The sequence below is a fragment of the Mustela nigripes genome, unplaced genomic scaffold (assembly GCF_022355385.1).
Source record: "Mustela nigripes isolate SB6536 unplaced genomic scaffold, MUSNIG.SB6536 HiC_scaffold_100, whole genome shotgun sequence".
In the NCBI taxonomy this organism is placed as follows: Eukaryota; Metazoa; Chordata; class Mammalia; order Carnivora; family Mustelidae; genus Mustela; species Mustela nigripes.
Genome location: NW_026739514.1, coordinates 2,811 through 24,189, shown reverse-complemented (window position 1 = coordinate 24,189; position 21,379 = coordinate 2,811). Strand labels below are relative to the sequence as shown.

At 42.0% G+C, this 21,379-nt stretch overlaps 1 protein-coding gene and 1 pseudogene across 3 annotated transcripts; one reads left to right on the top strand and one right to left on the bottom strand.

The window, feature by feature from the left end:
- Positions 1-369: 369 nt before the first annotated feature.
- LOC132008334 (conserved oligomeric Golgi complex subunit 2-like) lies at positions 370-20,553 on the bottom strand. 3 transcript variants are annotated; one of them, XR_009401602.1, is made up of 3 exons: positions 20,171-20,553; positions 1,775-1,922; positions 370-705 (listed from the first exon to the last, which is right to left on the bottom strand). XR_009401602.1 is itself a non-coding variant. In XM_059386864.1 (2 exons), exons 1-2 carry the CDS (start codon positions 20,376-20,378, stop codon positions 674-676), a joined length of 240 nt encoding a protein of 79 aa, XP_059242847.1. In that variant the 5' UTR covers positions 20,379-20,548; the 3' UTR covers positions 370-673. The 3 variants fall into 3 exon arrangements, 2 of the variants coding, with proteins under 2 accessions (XP_059242847.1, XP_059242846.1); XM_059386864.1 differs by lacking the exon at positions 1,775-1,922 and having other exon boundaries at positions 20,171-20,548; XM_059386863.1 differs by lacking the exon at positions 1,775-1,922 and having other exon boundaries at positions 20,322-20,548.
- LOC132008333 (rRNA-processing protein FCF1 homolog) lies at positions 14,617-17,591 on the top strand (annotated as a pseudogene).
- Positions 20,554-21,379: the final 826 nt, after the last annotated feature.

The window sequence follows — 21,379 nt, the reverse complement described above, 5'->3', positions numbered from 1 at the left end:
ACTTTTCTGCCAAGTAACAAAATTCAACATTTCTAAACGGCTTTTACAAACAATTGATAAGCTCACTGCAAATCATTCTTATATTTTTATAAAACCAAATTTTTAAATATCAATATTGGCCAATGTTCCCTCAACCTAGCTCTGGCTAACAGATATACCTGGGAGTAAATTAAACATTGTAAGAGTGGTGGACATTTGCTCCTACAAATTAGTCTAAATCAAGGAAGACTTCAGGGTAATCACTTAGCAACTAATAAAACAACCCCTTGGGTATTATTATCCTTTACTTTTCACTGTTGACTAATGAATTTGAAACATAATCAAACTAGAGCAACCTTGAATGAATAAAAACTAAAACAAACAAAAAAATGTATTCCAAAAAGTTTAGTTCTTTTATTAATGAAATTGGTAATTTCTTCAAGTTTCTGGTGGGGTTGGTGGGGTCATCAACTGAAAGGTTTCTAAAAACTCTGCCCTTTTAATAAATATGAAGGAGAGAGAAAGTGTGTGTGTGTGTGTAGGACTTGTGAATTTCAGGTTTACCAAGTTTGTGGAAAGGTTGACAAAATCTGCATGAGCCTTGTTGATGAGCTCGACCATGGCTATTTTAAGAAGTTTATAGTAGAGTTCCAGATCTCCTCTTAGTTCCTCCAGCTGGACACGCTTCCTAAATTCAGACACAAAGTGACCGACATCGAAATCTTCCTGAAAATCAAACCAGAAAGAAAAAATGATTGCACTGATACCACATTTTACATAGAAAAATAAGATCAGAGAAAGAATAAGAGGCCGTATTACTGCAGGGGAACACACACAGGGACATCAGGGGGGTCTGCTCACTTCCTAAGATTATGGGAAAGGGGGCCCCTCACCAAGACCATTCTCTCCAGTTGCCTAACTCTACAGGCATTTTATTACTTTTAATTATACATTTCAAAGAGGCTCTTCTCAAAATAGAAACAGCTTTTTCTTCTTAATTTTAAAAGTAACAAATGTTCACTGTCAAACTTTCAACCAACCAAGAAATACTTCTGTAAGAGAGAAAAAAAAAATCACCCACTCTCTAATGCTCTGCAGTTAAGCACTGTTAATGTTTACTTTTCTTCGCTATTTAACACAGCGATTCACATCCTTCCAGACTTTGTTTTGGTCTTTCTCTTTACTTTTTTTTTTTTTTAAGATTTTATTTGTTTGAGAGAGAGAGACAGAGAGAACAAGTGGGAGGAGGGGCAGAGGGAGAAGCCGGCTCTCTGCTGAGCTGGGAGCCTGATGCCAGGGTTCATTCCAAGACCCTGAAATCAAGACCTCAACCGAAGGCAGACGCTTAACTGACTTAGCCACCCAGGTGCCCTAGTCTTTCTCTTTAAAATATAAATTACTTTTGGGGTTCCTGGCTGGTTCAGTGGGTTAAGGCCTCTGTCTTTAGCCCAGGTCATGATCCCAGGGTTATGGGTTCAAGCCCTGCATTGGTCTTTCTGCTCAGCAGGGAGCCTGCTTCCCTGTCTCTCTCTCTGCCTGCCTCTCTGCCTACTTGTGATCTCTAATAAATAAATAATTTTTTAAAAAATAAAATATCAATTACTTTTTAAAGAAACTGACATATAATGGACACATGTTAGTTTCAGGTGTACAACATAAAAATTCCATATTTTTATCTGTTGTGAAATGATCACCCTAAGACTAGTTAACATCCATCACCAAACATACACATTTTTTTCTTGTGCTAAGAACTCTTAAGCTTTAGCAACTTTAAATATATAATAATATATGGCACCTGGGTAGCTCAGTGAGTTAAGGCCTCTGCCTTCCGCTCAGGTCATGATTCCAGGGTCCTGGGATCGAGCCCCACATCAGGCTCTCTCCTCAGCAGGGAGCCTGTTTCCTCCTCTCTCTCTGCCTGCCTCTCTTCCTACTTGTGATCTCTGTCAAATAAATAAATAAAATCTTAAATATATATATATATACTTATATATATATATTTATATATATATATATAATATACTATGCAGCCATCAAAAGAAATGAAATCTTGACATGTGCAATTACATGGATGGAACTAAAGGGTGAAATAATAAGAGAAAGACAATTATCATACAATCTCCCTGATATGAGGAATTTGAGAGGCAAAGTGGGGGGTGTGGGGGTAGGGAAGGAAAAATGAAACAAGATTGGATTCGGAGGGGGGCACCTGGGTGGCTCAGTGGGTTAAAGCCTCTGCCTTCGGCTCAGGTCATGATCACAGGGTCCTGGAATCAAGCCCCACATCGGGCTCTCTGCTCAACGGGGATCCTGCTTCCTCCCCTCTCTCTGCCTGCCTCTCTGCCTACTTGTGATTTCTGTCTGTCCAATAAATAAATAAAATCTTAAAAAAAAAAGATTGGATTGGGAGGGAGACAAACCATAAGAGACTCTTAATCTCACAAAACAAACTGAGGGTTGCTGGGGGGAGGGGTGTAGGGAGAGGGTGGTGGGGTTGTGGACATTGGGGAAGGTATGTACTACGGTGAGTGCTGGGAAGTGTGTAAGCCTGACAATTCACAGACCTGTAATCCTGGGGCTAATAATACATATTTCTAATAAAAAATAATAAAATAAATATACAATAATACACAGTATTATTTACTACAGTCACTATGATGTACATTACATCCCCAAGGCTTATCTTATTAACTGGAAGTTTATACCACTGGACCCCTTCATCTATTTCCTCCACAACCTCGCCTCTGGCAACCACCGATCTGTTCTCTATGACTTCATTTTGCTTTGTTTTTTAGATTCTACATGTGAGGGAGATCATACAGTATTTCTCTTTCTCTGACTTATTTCACTCAGCACAATATCCTCGAGGTCCATCCATGTTGTTGCAAATGGCAAGACTTCCTTCTTTTTATGGTTGAGTAATATTCCATCGTATACACACACATTTTCTTTATCCATTTACCCCGTTGGTGGACACTTTACTTATTTCCAAGTCTTGGTTGTTGTAAATACTGTGATACTCACTACCGTGAGTGTGAGTCTTGCTGGCCGCTAGAGCCAGGTGATCTAGATGTATACCCTGGGTAGCAACTGCAAACCTCGGGACATCATACGAGCATTCAAGCTCCTTTCCAGGAGATACCAGAAAGCAGAAGCGAGGTAGAGGGACAGCGCAAAGATGGTACCCATCAGCTCCATCTTTGGAGAATACCTTACTAGGCTCCCAGATCCATGTTAAATTAGATGCCTGCCCCTCAGGGCTTTAAGATAAGCAAATGAGCCTCTTTCACAGAAATCTGAACCCATTTCAGTCTGCTGCTTCTGTGCTGAGTTCCAGGGTGGGTCAGTCTACTCACACGACTGCTTTAAGAACTGTTTCTCAGTTTGCTATATATAGCCTTGTGGGTCTCATGGGTGCAAGCTCTGATGGCTTTCAAAGCTGGATGTTTTGGGGTCTTGTCTCTTAGATGTACGTCTTGGAAGTTGGGGTGCCAGAAGTGGGGCTCAAACCCTTTGCTCCTCAGGGAGAAGCCTGGGGTTTTGAGTACCTTCCCAATCCCAGGTCACTGTACCAGGGGTGGGGTTTATGGCAAGACTGATTCTTACTTCAACATAGGTTTTTTTCCTTACTCACCTAATGTGTAGGAGTCACTCAGCTAGTTGTAGGGTTTTTTCCACAGGAAATTTTTCCATATGGAGCTATAGATTCAGTGTGTATTTCATAGAAGAGATGAGTTCAAGATCCTCCTATGCCACCATCTTGAATGGAAACCCCAGACCTTCTCTATGTATGTGTGTACACACACATATGTGTACACACACACACACACACACACACACACACACACAAATATTCATGCTCTTCTAAACTATTTCCCATCTAGGGGCACCTGGGTGGCTCAGTGGGTTAAGCCTCTGCCTTCAGCTCAGGTCATATCTCAGGGTCCTGAGATCAAGCCTCACATCAGGCTCTCTGCTCAACCGGGAGCCTACTTTCCCCCCTCTCTCTGGCTCCTTGTGACCTCTTTCTCTCTCTCTGTCAAATAAATAAATAAAATCTTAAAAAAAGAATAAAAAAATAAAAAATAAAAACCCATTCTATTAAAAAAAAATTTCCCATCTAAAAATATAACTTGAGTGTCTTTACGTAAAACACATACATTTCTATTAATATTTTATGTGCATGCTGAGTGTCCCATTGAACAGATGTTCCAAATCTTTCATAACCTATTTCCAAGTATTGGTCTCACAGGATTAGCTATCCTGTGTTTCCCCTCTACAATACTGTGATACCCCGGTAGGCTTATATGCTTAGAGGCAATAAATTACTATCTACTTCCCCTGTGACTCTGCTACTCTATGACCTGTTTAGTCAGCAAGAATCAAATGTGATGATTCCCAAACTAGTTAAGGACACCTACACTTACTTCGTAATTATATAGCTTCATTAAACACTATGTAAACTAACAAAATATGACTGCAAAAATAAATCACTGTTGGGCGCCTGGGTGGCTCAGTGGGTTAAGCCTCTTCCTTCGGCTCAGGTCATGATCTCGAGGTCCTGGGATAGAGTCCCGCATTGGGCTCTCTGCTCAGCAGGGAGCCTGCTTCCCTTTCTCTCTCTCTCTGCCTGCCTCTCCATCTACTTGTGATTTCTCTCTGTCAATAAAAAAAAAAAAAATCACTGTTCTTTTGAAAACTAACACAGCTACTTTGGAAAGATTTGATACAAAGAAATCAATAAGAAAATTTTTGCTAAGTTAGGTATGGGTGAGATGACCAAGTACCAGGCAGGGAGGGAGTGATCACAGGATTCTCACTCAATTCAGTTAAAGAAACTGAAACTGAATGCAAAAAAAGACAACATAGAAAGCTTTTTTAAAAAAGATTCTTTTTATTTATTTGAGACACAGACAGACAGTATGAGCAGGGAAAGGGGCAATGGGAGGAGATTCCCTGCTGAACAGGGAGCCCAATGTGGGACTCCATCCCAGGACCCCAGGGTCATGACCTGAACCGAAGGTAGATGCCTAACCTATTGAGCGACCCAAGTGCTGTGATAACTCAGAAATCTAATCTGCAGGCCAGTTTCCAGAGAAAAGACCTGGCACTGTTTCAATGGAGAATAAATGTACATATATTTTTTCCAAATAAAATGCTAAAAACTGTATGTACCATTCCCTAAGAGTACTTGTTTAAACTGACTTTTTTAGTTAGTCAACCAAAGACTGACCCTGCTAGTGTCGGAGAGAAGGACTTCATACCAAACCATAATTTCACAGTCATCTACAGAAAGCCACCTGCTCCTTACACTGGTGACCAAATTAGCCTGGACCTTTCTCTCCTGAGACCATCTCAGACCTTACATCATAGTTATGTAGTACATCACGGGAGGGGGTCTCGGTTCATAATCCTGGCCATCCTACTCACCAACTGTATACCTTTAGGTCGATCACTTTCCCTGCCTCAGTTACACATTGTTGACGTTCTTGAACTTCATGGTGGCATTCTAAATTGTATAACTGGGGTGCCAATGTGGCTCAGTTGGTTAAGCATCTGCCTTTGGCTCAGGTCATGATCCCAGTCTCTTGGGTTTGAGTTCCACATCAGGCGCTCTGCTGAGCAAGGAGCCTGCTTCTCCCTCTGTCCCTTCCTCCTGCTCCTGCACTCTCTCACTCTCAAATAAAATCTTAAGTAAATAAATAAATCATATAACTTAGCTTCAGTGAACAAATGCTATTAGGTAATATTAGTACTCAACTTACCATTTATGCATTTGTTCTCAGATAAACAAAAGTTGCATAACACATGACTAAATAACTCGGAACATCTGTGAATACTGGGTTAGGCAGCGTTTGCTGTGAAAAGCAAACCCAAACTCACAGTGCCATAATAGAGACCCATTTCACTTAACCAAGAATGGTTTTACTACTTTAGGAATGGTTTTACTTTATAGTGTAGATTTCCCAAGTATTCAAAAAGAAAGTATTTACAACCCATACATTTATGGTCAACTGATTTTTCACAAGGATGCCAAGACCATTTAATGGGGGGAAAAACAGTCTTTTCGAGTGCCTACTACTGGGCCAAGTGAATATCTACATGCAAAAGAATGAACTTGGAACAGCAACGTCACACATACACAAAAATATAACTCAAAATGGATCAAAGATTTAAATGTAAGAGTCAAAATTGTAACACTCAGAGAAAACAGGTGAAAATCTGTATGACTTTGGATCGGGAAAAGCTTTCTTAGACATGATACACAAAGCAATAAGAAATATTAGATAAGCTGAACTTGATCAAAATAAAAACTTTCGTGTGTCAAAGGACACTACGGAGAACGTGAAAAGACAACCCACAGAATAGGAGAGAGTATCTGCAAATCCTTTGTCTGACAAGGACCTAATAACCAGAATATGCAAATATACTCTTAGAACTCAACAACAAAAAGACAAATAATCTAATTTAAAAACAAGCCAAAGACTTGAATAGACATTTCTCCAAGGATGATAGACGGTCAAGAGCACATGTTGGGATGTTCGACATCCTTAGTCATTGGGGAAATGCGAATCAAAAGCACATGCAGATGCCACGTCACACCCACTAGGACAACTATGGTAAAATAAGAAAACGAAAAAGAAAAAAAAAAAAGAAGAAGAAAAGTGCTGGCAAGTAGGCGGAGAAGCTGGAACCCTCCTGTATTGTCGGTGAGAATGTAAAACAGTGTGGCTAAGGCAGCAAACAGCTCGGTAGCTCCTCAAGAAGTTACACATGTACAATTACCCAGGAGTTCTACGTCTAGGGGTATGACACCGACAGAACTGACAACAGATGTTCCTGCCACAACCTATACATAAATGTGCACAGCAGCGCTGCTCGTAACAGCCAAAAGAGTATATACCCAACGTCCATCAACTGATGAATGGATACATAAAATGTGGAAGAGCCTCTTACCCAACCATAAAAAAGAATAAACTGTTACATGCTACAACACGAGTGAAGTCTGAAAACATTCTACTCTCAGGTTAAAGGAAGCCAGACACAAAAGGTCACATGTTATACAATTCCACTGATATGAGATGTTCCAGAAAAGGCAAATCCATGAAAACAGAAAGTAGATTCATGATTGCCAGGGAATAAGGGGAGGGGAGAATTGGAACTAAGAGGTTTATTTTTCGGGTGATGGAAGCATTCTGGAATTAGACAGAAGTGACGTATGTACCATATACACAGTAAATATACTAAAAGCCAGAGAGGAGTACACTTTAAAATGGCAACTATTATGCTTTGTGAATTGTATTTTGATGAAAAATGAAACAACTTAAATATCAACAAGTTAAATGCTAGGATACATTAAAAAAAATCCAAAGTAACACTAATCACAGGAACAATGGAGTAGCTACATGAATTTCAGACAAAGCAGATTTCAGAGAAGGAAAATTATCAGGCATAAAGAGCAGCATTACATAATGATAAAGAAATCGACTGACCAAGAAGACGCAATTATCCTCAACGTATGTGTGCCTGATCAACACAGGTGAGAGACAACCTAACAGAACTGCAGGGAGAAATAAACAATTCCATTATCACAGCTGGTGACTTCAACACTTCTCCATCATTAATGGGCCGATCCAGCAGCAGGGCAACAAGGATTTGACAGATGTGGACATTCAGTCCAGACATGGCACACTTAACACCACCATCAATTACCGTACAACAGATGTACACAGACAATTTCGCCCAGTAATAGTGCAACACACATTCTTCTTAAGCTCATATGGAACACTCATCAAGACAGAATAATTCTGGGCCCCAAAACACAACAAATTTTTAAAAATAAAAATTATACCAAGTATGTTCTCAGACCGCAATGGAATTAAAAATCAGTAACAGAAGATAGCTGAAGAAGTCCAAAATACATGGAGATTAAATGACACACTTCTAAATGACAGAAGACCAGTCTCAACAAAATACAATGTAGCAAAATGTGTGGAATGCTGCTTAAAGGGAAAATACAGTACTGAATGCAAATATTAGAAAAAAAAAAAGATTAAAGTCAATAATCTAAGCTTCCATTTTAGGCAACAACAACAAAATCAAATCTCAAGTAAGGAGGGGCTCCTGGGTGGTTCAGTTGGTTAATCATCTGCCTTTGGCTCAGGACATGGTCCTAGGGTCCTGGGACAGAGCCCTGCATCAGAGCTTCCTGCTGAGGGAGGCTGCTTCTCCATCTCCAATTCCTCCTGCCTGTATTCCCTCTCTCACTGACTCTCTCTGTGTCAAATAAAATCATTAAAAAAAAAAAAACCCTAAAGGAAGTAGAAAAAAATAAAAATTAGAGCAGAAATCAATGTAATTAAAACCAGGAATTTTTTTTTTTTAATCAATAAACCCCAAGTCTGTTTCTTTGAAAACATCAATAAAACAGATACACCCTTAGCCAGGCAAACAAAGAAAAAAAGGTAGAAGACATAAATTACTAATATCAGATGAAAGAAGGGAGGGCTACTGCTAACAATCCCAATCACTGTAAATTCAACCAAACATTTATGGAATACTACACAATTCTCTAAAATCTCTTCCAGAAAGTAAAACTAGAAGGAATACTTCCTAAATCATTCTAGGAGATCATTATTACCCTGACACCAAAACCAATACTACAAGAAAAGAAACTACAAACTAGTATCTCTCATGAACACAGACACAAAAGTCTTCAACAAAAATTAGCAAATAAAAGCAAATACTATATTAAAAAATTATACACCAGGATCATGTAGGATTTATTCCAGGTATGCAACATTAGAAAATGTTCAACATTAGAAAATCAATGTGATCCATCATATCAACAGAAAAAAAAAATCACATGATCATATCAATGAAGGGAGAAAAAAACATTTAACAAAATCCACACCTCTTCATTATTAACCCTCAGGAAACTAGGAATAGGAGGACTTCCTCAACTTGATAAAGAATGTCTCCAAAAATCCACAGCTAACATGATATTAATACTGAGAAAATAGAAGACAGAGAATCAAGGCAAGGATGTCCCTCCTACTACTACTATTCAATACTATACTGGAAGGCCAAACTAATGAAAAAAGGTAAGAAAAGGAAACAAAAGGTATACAACCTGGGAAAGAATAAAACTTTGTTCACAGATGACATGACTGTCTACAGAAAATACAAAGACTTCACACCCCACACCCTCCTGAAACTAGTCAAGTGATTATAGCAAGTCTGCACAATACACAGTTAAAATACAGAAGTCAATTGCTTTCCAATGATGTATCAGACAAAGGGCCAGTATTCAAAATTTATAAAGAATTTATCAAACTCAACATCCAAAAAACAAAAAAATCCAGTCAAGAAATGGACAGAAGACATGAACAGACCAAAGAAGACATCCAAATGGCCAACAGACACATGAAAAAGGGCTCCACATCACTCAGCATCAGGGAAATACAAATCAAAACCACAATGAGACACCACCTTACATCAGTCAAAATGGCTAAAATTAACAAGTCAGGAAACAACAGATGTTGGCGAGGATGTGGAGAAAGGGGAATCCTCCTACACTGTTGGTGGGAATGCAACTCTGGAAAACAGTATGGAGGCTCCTCAAAAAGTTAAAAATGTAACAACCCAACGACTTAGCAATTGCCCTATTAGATGTTTATCCAAAGTACACAAAGTGATTTGAAGGGGCAAAAGCACCCCGATGTTTATAGTCAAACTATTGAAAGAGCCCAGATGTCCATCAACAGATGAATGGATAAAGATGTGCTATACACACACACACACACACACACACACACACACACACATTACTCAGCCATCAAAAAGAACAAAATCTTGCCATTTGCAAGGACATGGATGGAACTAGAGGAAGACAAATACCATATAGTTTCAGTCACATGTGGAACTTAAGAAACAACAGATTAATATAGGAGAAGGGAAGGAAAAATAGAAACAGACAGGGAGGCAAATCACAAGAGACTTAACTACAGGAAACAAACTGAGGGTTACTGGAGAGGGGAAAGTTGGGGTAACTGGGTGAGGGGTATTAAGGAGGGCACTTGTTGGGATGAGCTCTGGGTGTTGTATGCAACCAATGAATCACGAAATTCTAACCATGAAACTAAAAGTACACTATATGTTAAGGAGATTGAATTTTAATTAAAAAATTTAAAAAGTCAATTGCTTTCGTATATACCAGCAATGTACAAGTGGAATTTGAAGTTAAAAACACAAGACCATTTACATTAGCATACCAAAAAAAATTAATACTTAGGTGCAAATCTAACGAAATATGCACAAGATCTATATGAGAAAAAGTATAAAATTCTGATGAAAGATAACAAGAAAGGTAAGATGTGAAGTGGAAAGAAAGTCCATAATCTTGGGTAAGAACACTCAATACTGTTAAGAGATCAGTTCTTCCCAAACTGATCGACAGACTCAATGCAATCCCAATCAAAATGCCAGGAAGTTATTCTGTGGATACCAACATGTTGACTCTAAAATTTGGATGGAAAACTGGAAAACCAAGAGTTCCAGAGTAGTCAACAAAATATTAAAAAGCAGGGAAAAAAAGGAAATTGAGGATTGCCACCACCCAATCTCAAGACTTACTATTAAAGCTATAGTGATTAAGACAGAAGGTGCCTGGCAAAAGAGGTGCTTGGAACAGAGTGGAGAGCCCAGAAAAACATCCACACACGCAGGCAAAGGCAACTCAATGGCAAGGACAGTCTTCAACAAATGGAACCGAACAATGGGACATTGATAAGAAAAAAAACAAACAAATGAAAAGAATAAAAATAAACTTTTCACACCTTTCACAAAACCTAAACGTAAAATGCAAAACTTCTTAAAGATGACATAAGATAAAAATGTAGGGATCCTTGGATTTGGCAATGACTTTTCAGATATAAAACCAAAAGCATGATCTATGAAAGAAAAAAATTGATGAGAGGGACTTTGTTAAAATTAAACTTCTCTGTAAAAGACACTGTTAAGAGAATGAAAAGACGGGACGCCTGGGTGGCTCAGTTGGTTAAGCAGCTGCCTTCGGCTCAGGTCATGATCCCAGCGTTCTGGGATCCAGTCCCACATCGGGATCCTTGCTCTGCAGGGAGCCTGCTTCACCCTCTGACTCTGCCTTCCACTCTGCCTCCTGTTCTCACTCTCACTCGCTCTTTCTCTGGCAAATAAATAAATAAAATCTTAAAAAAGAGAGAGAGAGAATGAAAAGACCAGTCACAGAGTAGAGAAAATATCTGCAAAACACATCCATGGTAAAGGACTTAAAATAAGAAATATAATATAAAGATGTCTTAGTAGCAACAAGAAATCAAACCTAATTTAAAAATGTGAAAAGAGCGGTGGCTAGGAAACCCAGTCAGTTAAGCATCTGCCTTTAGCTCAGGTCCTGGGACTGAAACCCACACTGGGCCCCCGGCTCAGCGAGGAGCCTGCTTTTTTCCCTCTCCCGCTGCCTGCTGCTACCTCTCCGTATGCTTGTGCTGTTAATAAATAAATAGAATCTTTAAAAAAGGAAAAAAAAAAGGATCTGAAAAGATGCTCAACTTTGTATGTCATTAAGAAATTGCAAATTTAAACAGGGTACTATTACATATCACGTAGAATATAAAAAATCCAAAGCACTAGTAATACCAAATGCTAGCAAGGATGTGGGACAACCGAACTCTCATTCACTGTTTGGTCAGAATGCAAAATGGGAGGCACTGTGTGAGACAGCTTGGCAGTTTCTCACAGAACTAAACACATTCTCACTATAAGATCAGTAATTGTGCTCCTTTGTATTTACCCAAAAGAGCTTAAAACTAGTGTCCACACAAAAACCTGCACACGGATGTTTACAGCAGCTTTATTCTCTGAAGTGCCAAAACTTGGAAGCAATCCAATCTCCTTCAGGTTGAGTGACAAATGGGATGTATTTTAACTTGGAACAGGTACACTGTGCCACACCCACACAACGGATTACTCAACAATTAAAAAAGATGAATTATTAAGCCACAAGACTTCGAAGAACCTTAAATGCATATTGCTAAGTGAAAGACCAGTCTCAAACACTAAATACTATATGATTCCAACTCTATGGCATTCTGGAAAAGGTAAAAATTAACCAACATTTTTATTTTTATTTATTTTTTAGGTCATCTCTATACCCAATGTGGTGGCTAGAACTCACAACCCCAAGATCAAGAGTCAGATGCCCTAGCACCTAAGCCAGCCAGGTGCCTCTGAAAAGGTAAAACTCTAGACAGTAAAAAGATCCCGGGCTGAGGGGTGAGCGAGGAGGGTGCAGAGAGAGAAGAAACAAATAGATGAGGTAAAGGGTTTTTCAAGGCAATGAAACTAGGCTGTAAGATACCAACAGTAGGTAAATAACATTATACATTTGTCAAAACCCACAGAACTATAGAAAGAGGAGTGAACCCTAATGTAAACCATGGATTATTAATTAATACTGTATCAATGTTGGTTCATCAGTTGTAACACATGTACCACAACAATGTAATACATTAATAATAGGAGATAGTGAAGTTAGAAGAAAAATATCTTCTCTTTGTACTCAGGGGTATTTCCTATCTGAACCCAGTTCAAGTACAAATCCCCCAAAAGGCCAGAAGTTGGGAGATCACAAGAGGTGTTGGAACACAGGAAAATAAATGAGCAAACCAGACAAGCTGCAGGTAATTAAGAACCATTAACCATCAGAGAAGCAGTGACATCACTCAAAATTAAAACCAAGTAGAGTTTAAAAGTTTAGCTACTTTACTAACTAGCTGCAATCAGGGATGGCAAACAAAGACTAATTCAAAGCAACCTGGGAATTAATCATTTAAAACTTACCAATAATCTGAAATTAGTAGCTTTAATGCTATGAAAATTACATGGAATTTGGAAAGATTGAAGTTCTCTAAGCTGCCAAGAAGTAAAACACTCCTTCCCAGATACATGGACTTATAAAATCACTATATACTATCTCCACGAGAAGCAGAATCCCCCAGAACCATCACTCTGTAATGATGAGAAGTACTAAGAGGGCATATGAAATTTATGAGCTCTGCCCTGAAACATGTTCCATTTCATCGAGACAAAAAACCAAAATAGTTAAGCACTAATCTGCACACTACATAGGGGTTGAAAGACATAGAAAGTTTGTGTGAGCTCACGTACGTGTGTGTTTCCAACCATTCTTGAAAACAATGGACAACAGAGATGAATAAATGTCCCTGTATATCCCATAAATATTCCTCAAATATTTATCATGCAACTCCAGTTCTGCTCTAAGACCTGGGGACACAGTCATGAAAAGAAAAGACAAGGTCTCTGCTTTTAAGGAGCAGATATTCTAATGCAGAAATGAGAAAATAAATATGTAAACAAACATTATATTAATGAACAGTGATCAAATAGTGATTAATGAATAGTGATCACAGCTAAAAAGAAAACAGGACACAGTAAAGGTTGAGTGACAAATGGGATGTATTTTAACTTGGATGAACCAGGAAATATAGAACAATGAGTTGAGATCCAAATGACACAAAGGAGCTAGCCACAGGAAGTGTGGGAAGAGTGTTCCCGCCCAAGGTATCAGCATGTATACAAAAATGTCCTTGGAGCTCTTCCCTCCAGCCCCTGCTCTCAAATCTCTGACCCAGCTAGGTGGGGACATAATCTAGGACTTGTGTCTCCCAAAACTCATTCTAAATCTTTGTTCGGTGACTAAAATTATTCAAGCTTGAGAAATTAAAAACATATGCTAACAAGATCTTCCCACCATCTACAGAGAGATCATCTTAAAAGCATCATGAAATAGTAACACTGAAATTCTAAAAAATTTCTGTTCTAACATTTTAATCAATTTTATATCAAACTCCTTTCTTGAATTTATATACCCATTTGACATATTTATGAGGAGACAAAAAAAAAAAAAACCCTACATTCCGTAAATGTATTTATCCATCTAACAAATATTTGAGTACCTAATTACACTCTGTTCCAGCTGATTTCTTCTCTTTATCTCTGTTTTCCCCTCAATTTAACACCAATCATAATCTATGTAGGCTTTTAGTTCGCTTTTCCAAATTAATTTCTTGAGCTATTTAAAGGAATTATCCAGTGCTAGAGTTCTCAACACTGGTCACACATTAGAATCACGTAAGGAACTTTTTTTTTTTAAGATTTTATTTATTTATTTGACACACAGAGAGAGATCACAAGTAGGCAGAGAGGGAGGGAATCATGCTCCATGCTGAGCAGAGTGTCCCATGCAGGGCTTGATCCCAGGACCCTGAGACCATGACCTGAGCTGAAGGCAGAAGCTTAACCCTCTGAGCCACTAAGGTACCCCCTCACCTGAGGAACTTAAAAACAAAAAGCCCAAAGGGCACCTGGCTCATTCAGTCACTGGAGCGTGCAGGTCTTGATCTCAGGGTTGTGAGTTCAAGTCCCATGTTGGGTATAGAGATTACTTAAAAAAAAAAAAAAAAAAAGAAAGAAAGAGCCCAAGCCCCAGTTTGTGATTAATTTGTTTAAATGTATCAAGAAATTTGATGCTAAATGTTGTTAAGACTAGTTAAATACCAAAAAGATATATTTACATAATACTTCTTGCTCTCAAATTTTGAACAAAGAACTTACTAATAATCAATAACTTAGTAGGCCAACATTTTATTTAAATAAGTTTTATGGTACTACAAAGAGTGAATTAGAAAATCAAAAGCAAGGAGAAATGGGCATGGTGTGAACATGGGGAAGCAAGAGAAAGCAAGAAAGTATGTGACCGGGAAGCGAATGCTTAGCTCTGAGATCCTTCTCCGAGAGAAGGACAGATTAAAATCTAAAAAGAAAGAAAAGAAGGATCCCATGCACTCAAGGAAAGAGAAGTCCCCCAACATCCCTCCTGCTTTTTCCAATATAAACACACAGCTGGGCCGACTTACCACATCCTGGTTGGTACAGACTTTATCAACTTTTCTATTTAGGCCAAACTTGACCGGTCAATGATGGACGGGCTGTGTGCCAAGTGTACCAGATGTACAACTGACTGTGTAATGGCTGAAACTGAGAAACCAGGGTGAAAGTATCAAGAGGCTCTAAGGATTGCAAAAGAGCCAAGATTCAAACGATTACCATGTACACACAAGACAAACTATGCAGATGACTGCTCAGTACGGAAGTAATTCAGAGTGTTACACTGTGGCATCAGCTGACCCAGACCCAGAAGATTGCTGGAGTTCCCATCATAGACATCTCTAACCATATAGATGACACTGAGCAAATGCCAGATGATGATGGAGCCCCTCACTCCTATGTCTTAATAGAGTTCCTCAGCTCTCCTTTACCAACTTTTCCTGTTGCCAGTTCATACAAGCAATTCTCCTTACCCAGTTCCTCTGTTCTGAGCTATGGCTAAAGACACTCATTTTTTTATGTTTTGAAACTGATTATCTTGTACCATTTTACTTTTTGTTGCATCTTTTTATAAATCAGATGACCGCTCACAAGACAAAAAAAAAAAAAAAAAGGAATGGAAAGGAAAGATCAAAAGGGAGGACCAAAACAACAAAAAAGCAGTTCTTTTTTTGCCGGGAACCCTTCTTACAAGTGCCAATCAGATAAAATTTATCTGATGTTACATCGTCACAACTCCTCTATCATCAGGGAAAGTAGTTCACATAAGAAAATTTCTCTATAAAATGAGTTCCAGGCTTACATTCCATATTTGGCTAATTAGAATTTCATTACGATGTCTGTCTCAAACTGATGCGGAAGAGAATGGAATCTTGTCATCAAGACATGACATCGAACTAAGAACCCACAGGGTAAGCACTCAGCTCCTGTGATACGAAGACAGCTCCTGGGGATGGGCGACCCTGGGCAACAGTGGCTGACCTGCGGGCCTGCGGCTATCTGCCGTCTGTCACTCTTCCCTCTTCCTCCTCTGTCAGCTGCTATCTCCAGCCGCTGTCAACAAAGTCCACCTCAAACAGCCATCACTTCCCTCTGGTCCCATTTACCATAGCTAAGCTCCAGGCCAGGCATCCAGATCACCAGCCCTGTGGGAACTTCTTCTAAGGTAAGAGGTGGCCCTATTGGTGAAATGCAGGTGCCAAGGCATGTGGACATTGTGCCATCTTCTGCGCTATTCTTAATGTTCTGATTGTCCCATTTCCCTCAGTTCCCACCTGTGGCCTCAGGAAAGGAACATATTACAGTAGGATTTCCAAGGACTGATGCGTGGGGGTCAGGAGATCTGGCCTGTGATTGGCCCCAACTAGCTGTGTGGCTTTAAAGGGAGTCATCACACCTCAGGCCTCAGTTTCCTTATCTGCAAGCCAGGATGGACTAGAGTCTTTTCAGAGGAGCTGGCAAAGATCACATAGATAAGCACCACCTCATTATACTAACAAGCAAACAGAAGGCCGGAGGCGAGTGATTTGCCCCAAGTCAGACATAAGCAGGCAGAGAGCAGAGCCGAGGATGGGACCCACATCTGCAGGTCACAGCTAATCAGCCAGCACAGTACAAACAGATCTGAGCAGCTGCTCATTCTTCCCCTTTTCCGTTTTGTCCATCAGAATGCATGCTCCCTGCAAACAAGCACACACAGGACCTGCTTCCTGTCTCAAAATTCCCAGTTCACCCAATTAGAACAGGGAGGAGCCTCAAGGACTTACCCCCCCACACCCACACACGTTTCTTTTACCTATGGAACATGAGGGTACATACATTCACAGTCCAGAGGGCTCCTGCCTTCACTTCTCATGGAAAAGGTCTTCATGTGCCTACCCGGGGTGCCAACGAAGCCACAGGTTCCAGAGAGGAACTGACACAGAGAAATTCGAAGGAGGCAGACTGGCTCAGCACAGAAACAAACTGTCTACCAAGGAAAACTACCCCATGGGGGACTGATTCTCTTTGAAATATGTTCGAGTGCATGGGAAAATGGTTTTTCAAGAGCTGGTGGACTGACCAGTCACCTGGTACATACAAGATCACATCTGCATTCTGACAAGAGTGGCTTGCCTGCAGTGTAGACCAGGGGCCAGAAAGACAAGGAAGGCGCATGGAGACTGGGTGAGAAGCTTCTACGGTGTGATGGCAAGGGCGCTCTGCAAATGTACGAGAAGAGATGGAAAGATGTATATGGACTCAAGAGGTTTAGGAAGCGAAATCCACAGGACTTGGTGTGACAGACTAGATTTTGGAAAGGTGACAGAGTAGGAGTTGACTTCTGGTTTCCCGACTCCAGGCTAAACGGATGAAGTGTTTACCGAGAGAGGCAATAGAATAAGAAAGGTGGTTTTCAGTGGAGGATGTGCTCATGAATTCCTTCTTGAACCTGATGAGGCTGAGGGGCCACAGACACATCCAAGAAGAAAGGTCAGCAAGTCCGATACACAGAACTGGTGCTCAGGAGGCGTGTGGGCCAGAGACAGGAATCTGCCTTACCTGCTGATAGGTGGTCATGAAGCTGCACAAAAGGTCATCTAGGGAAAGAAAGGAACACAGGGCTGAGCCCATAATTAGCATTCAGTGGCTACCAGGAGCATGACTTTGCACAGGAGGCACATCAGAGAGGTAGAAGAAAGACAGGAAGCAATGCAGAGCATTTGGTCTACTGCGATGTCGAGTAAAGAGACAGAGAAAGGTCAGGTGCGCTGACTTAGAAACAGTTTTGGTAAGAACTCTTCAGTGGAACGACAGGGCCTGAAGGGTGGAAGGTGGGAAAGTCAAGTCAACCCCTGAGCACTGGCTGTGATGCGCGACAGTGACAGGACAATACCTAGAGGTGGGGCAGTCAAGTGGGAGAGAATCAAACAGGAGCGCATGATGGGAAGGAGTGCAGGGGAGAGGATCCTTGCAGGCTCCTGGAAGGGCGAGAGGGCATGGACTCCGAGCCAGAGTGGAGACTGAACCCGAGGAGGAAGGAGAGCCCCTCTCCATACCAGGCGAGGAGGAGAAGGGGACAAATACAAGAATGGGATCATGATCAGCAGGATGGAGGAGGTCCCCTGGGATGGCTGCTAATTTTTCTGTACGACTGGAGATGAAGTCATATGTTGAGATGGAAGAGGAAGGCTACATGTGATGTCAATAGCACACCCATGTAAATGGTCTAATTTATCTGTTATGCCACTTTCTCCCCCTACTACCAATACCTTATGTCCTGCTCATCTATTATTTGGCTGTCAACCCAAAGGATTTTCATATTTCTAAGCCGACAAAGTATGATGTTGCCAGTGCCTCTGCCCCAGGTGACCCTTCCCCATCTGCCATTCCTGCACTTTGATCACCTACCTCTTTTGCATACCTTTCCCCTTCTATTTCTCATTAGATCTCATAAACATGACTTTTTAAGTAGTCTCCTGCCACCAGTCAGCTCGAACTCAACAGATATGACCATGCAACTTCCTGCTGTAAACCTGGCTGCAGCACTACCGTGAAGACTGCATCAACGTGGACCCCTCAATGTATGCAGTGTCCAAGGTGCAACCGCAGCCCCACCCCATCTCCCTTTCTACCATCCCAGTCTTATTCCAAAATGTGCCAAACAAAACACCTATGTAGAAATACAACCCCGACAGCAAGCTCTCCACTCATTTCTGCCTCGGAACTGTAACTTAACAAAACATCTCTCTGACGGAAACACAAATTGCAAATAACCTTTATCTCCAGCTCCCACATAGAAGATCAATACCACTTTACACAGAACAGCTGTTCCATGTATTTTCCTTCTATGTATGAAAAGGTCACGTTCATTAACACTACAAATTGTACATTATATTCAGAAATGTCAGAGCCTTGAAGGAATATGGAATTGCTGGCATTCTAGCCACTTTCCCAGTTTGCTCTCTTCCTACCTCTAAGTCCTACTTTAGAACTGCTATTTTGAGATTTCTATTTTCCGAAGCTGCTTTGACCAAAGGCATTCTGTCAGCTCAGAGTGAGAAAGATGGCAGGGCGAGGAAGTGCGAGAAAATGCTAGTGTTAGGCCCAAAGAAAGCCTGACGAAGTCCAAAGACAGACAAGCTAAAGAGACTTCCGTGCTTTGACATTCTTTAAGTCTGTGTGTGTGCCTTTTCTTCTTCCAATGACCTCTCTCCTCATCACGTGTCCTTTGTTAACAAAAGGTTTCTGGATCAGAGAATTCACTCTGTGCTCTCCTTCAGACACTCCATTCAATTTACACCTTTTATTACAGTGGCTTAACATCACCATACAAGAACAAGAGTACAATATACCTTCGTCTAGGCATCCCTACATATTAAAAATGATATGGCCACACCGCAGAGGATCCAGACATAAGCACTTTTAAAGCCAGAGTTTGGGAGATGTGATCTGAATGCAAGTATCAAAAAGGAACTAGCTGGTTAACCCAAAAAAGAAAAAAACATATTATGACTTGAAGCCATAAAAAAGTAAGAAATTCAAACTCTTTTCAGAATTTTAGGTACCTACAGAGCCAAAACTTTTTAACACTGAAACCAGCTACTAAATCCCAATCCTTAGAAATTCAACATATACGTTTGATAGTTTAAGTACAGACCCAGAGGGATACAGAAAACAGATAAAGCTCCTTCTGGCTCTGATTCAAACCTTGGGACATTTTCAAGGCTATGTCTGATGAACCTTTCCTGTCAGTAAAGTCTTGACAGTTTAAATTTCTATTCTGTAAGTTTATGTCCTACAGTTATCTGCTGCCAGCTTCAGGCTGACCTCACCAAGGGAATTAGGGCAACTTTAGAAAAGGAGCTTGGTATGCTTTGTAGTACTGGACCAGAACCAGTAAGGACAGTACAGTCTTTCAGATTTCTCATTCCGGGAGCTTAAGACGAAAGTCAGGCATAAAACGTTAGGTTAAGTGCCTTTTTGACCCGATTCCTGGTAAGTACGTGCGTTCAGAGATGTGTTCAATGCACAGTCGCTCAGCTTCTAGGCACAAGGCACTGGGAGGCTTCTGTCAGGCCAGGGGAGCGGCGGTCTGACTGTGCCACACGGTACCAGAGGCGGGTCCTATGGGTCCGGGGCTTTTACGTTTAGCTCAAAACCACTTGCCCTGAACTTTCAGGCCTTTTCATTCAATGTGCACGATTTCACAGGAGTGCTTTCTCCAGGCTGCACCTCGCCCACCCGAGGCCAAGAGACTCACTGCGAAGTGCAGTGAGGTCCTCGCCGAGGACCCGTCCGGGGCGGGAACGGCCCAGGAAGCCCGCAGGAGAAGCCCGAGGAGAGGCCCCGGAGGGCCAAGGAGGGCAGGCCACCCACGGCCCGGCTCCGGGGAGCAGAGCCCAGGCGTGCACCTTCATGAACTCGTCCTTGTCGAAGCAGAGCGTGTCCGGCGCCTTGGGCAGGTTCATCTTACTTCTCTCTATCCCGCCAGTCGCCGCCTCTCAGCACGGACACTTGAGCGAGGAGGAAAGGTAGGAGGCTGCGCTCCCCAACGCTACGGGTGAAGCCACGGCGTTTCCACCACATAGAAGGCACCGCTTCCTCCAACATGGCAGCGCCCTCTCCCGGCCAATGAAAGAGGACGCCGCAGGCCCGCCTCCGCCTGCCTCCGCCAAGAGAGGCGTGCGGGCCGCTGCTGTCGAGCCAGCAGCTCATCCTGCCCCCGAGCGGCGGAGGGGGACACTACAACCTCGCCTACGTTTCTGCAGGGCAGCCCCGCCACTGGTTATGCCAGGTTTTTTGGAGAGGGGAGGGCGGGGAGGGTCAGGGGCGCTCCCTCCCCACCTCGCCCTTTCCTTCGGAAAATCGGCCTGCGAACCTTTTCCAGGACATTCTCCCGAGATTGTCCCGCGGGAAGCATAGCCGTGGCGGGATGCTGGCCCTTTACTTCTGCGGCCGGTTGTCCAGAGAGGGGGGCGCGTCCGGGTGTCAGGCCTCCGGTCGCCGTGCGCCGCCGCTGCAGCCGCCTGGGTGCGGAGGCCTCTGTGGGAACCCGGCTTCCACCCTTAGCCCCGGCACCCACCCGCGAGCGTGGCTTCTCCCCCGCTGAGCTTGGCTCCAGCGATCTGTAGGGAGGAAGGTGGTCAGCTGGCCGCCTGGGGTCGTCTGGGCAGCTCCCAGCTCCACTTCAGCTCACCTGCGGGGCTGCCACAAGTTTGGGTTCTCAGAGCTCTTAAAGAATCACCTCGCTACTGGCCGGCCGACAAAACGCAGCGGACAAGTAGATGTGCGAGCATGTTTATGTCCAGTCCGCTCTAGAATGGGCAGAATCGTGTGTTTGTGGCTAGCGTTGGTTCGATCGCCACACCTGCCCCCAATTTCTGAGACCCCCTCCTCCTCCTGCCATCTACCCCACATTTATTTTCAGATTTTTCTTTCCTCTTCCCTTGCTCTTTCTCCCACTGTCCTC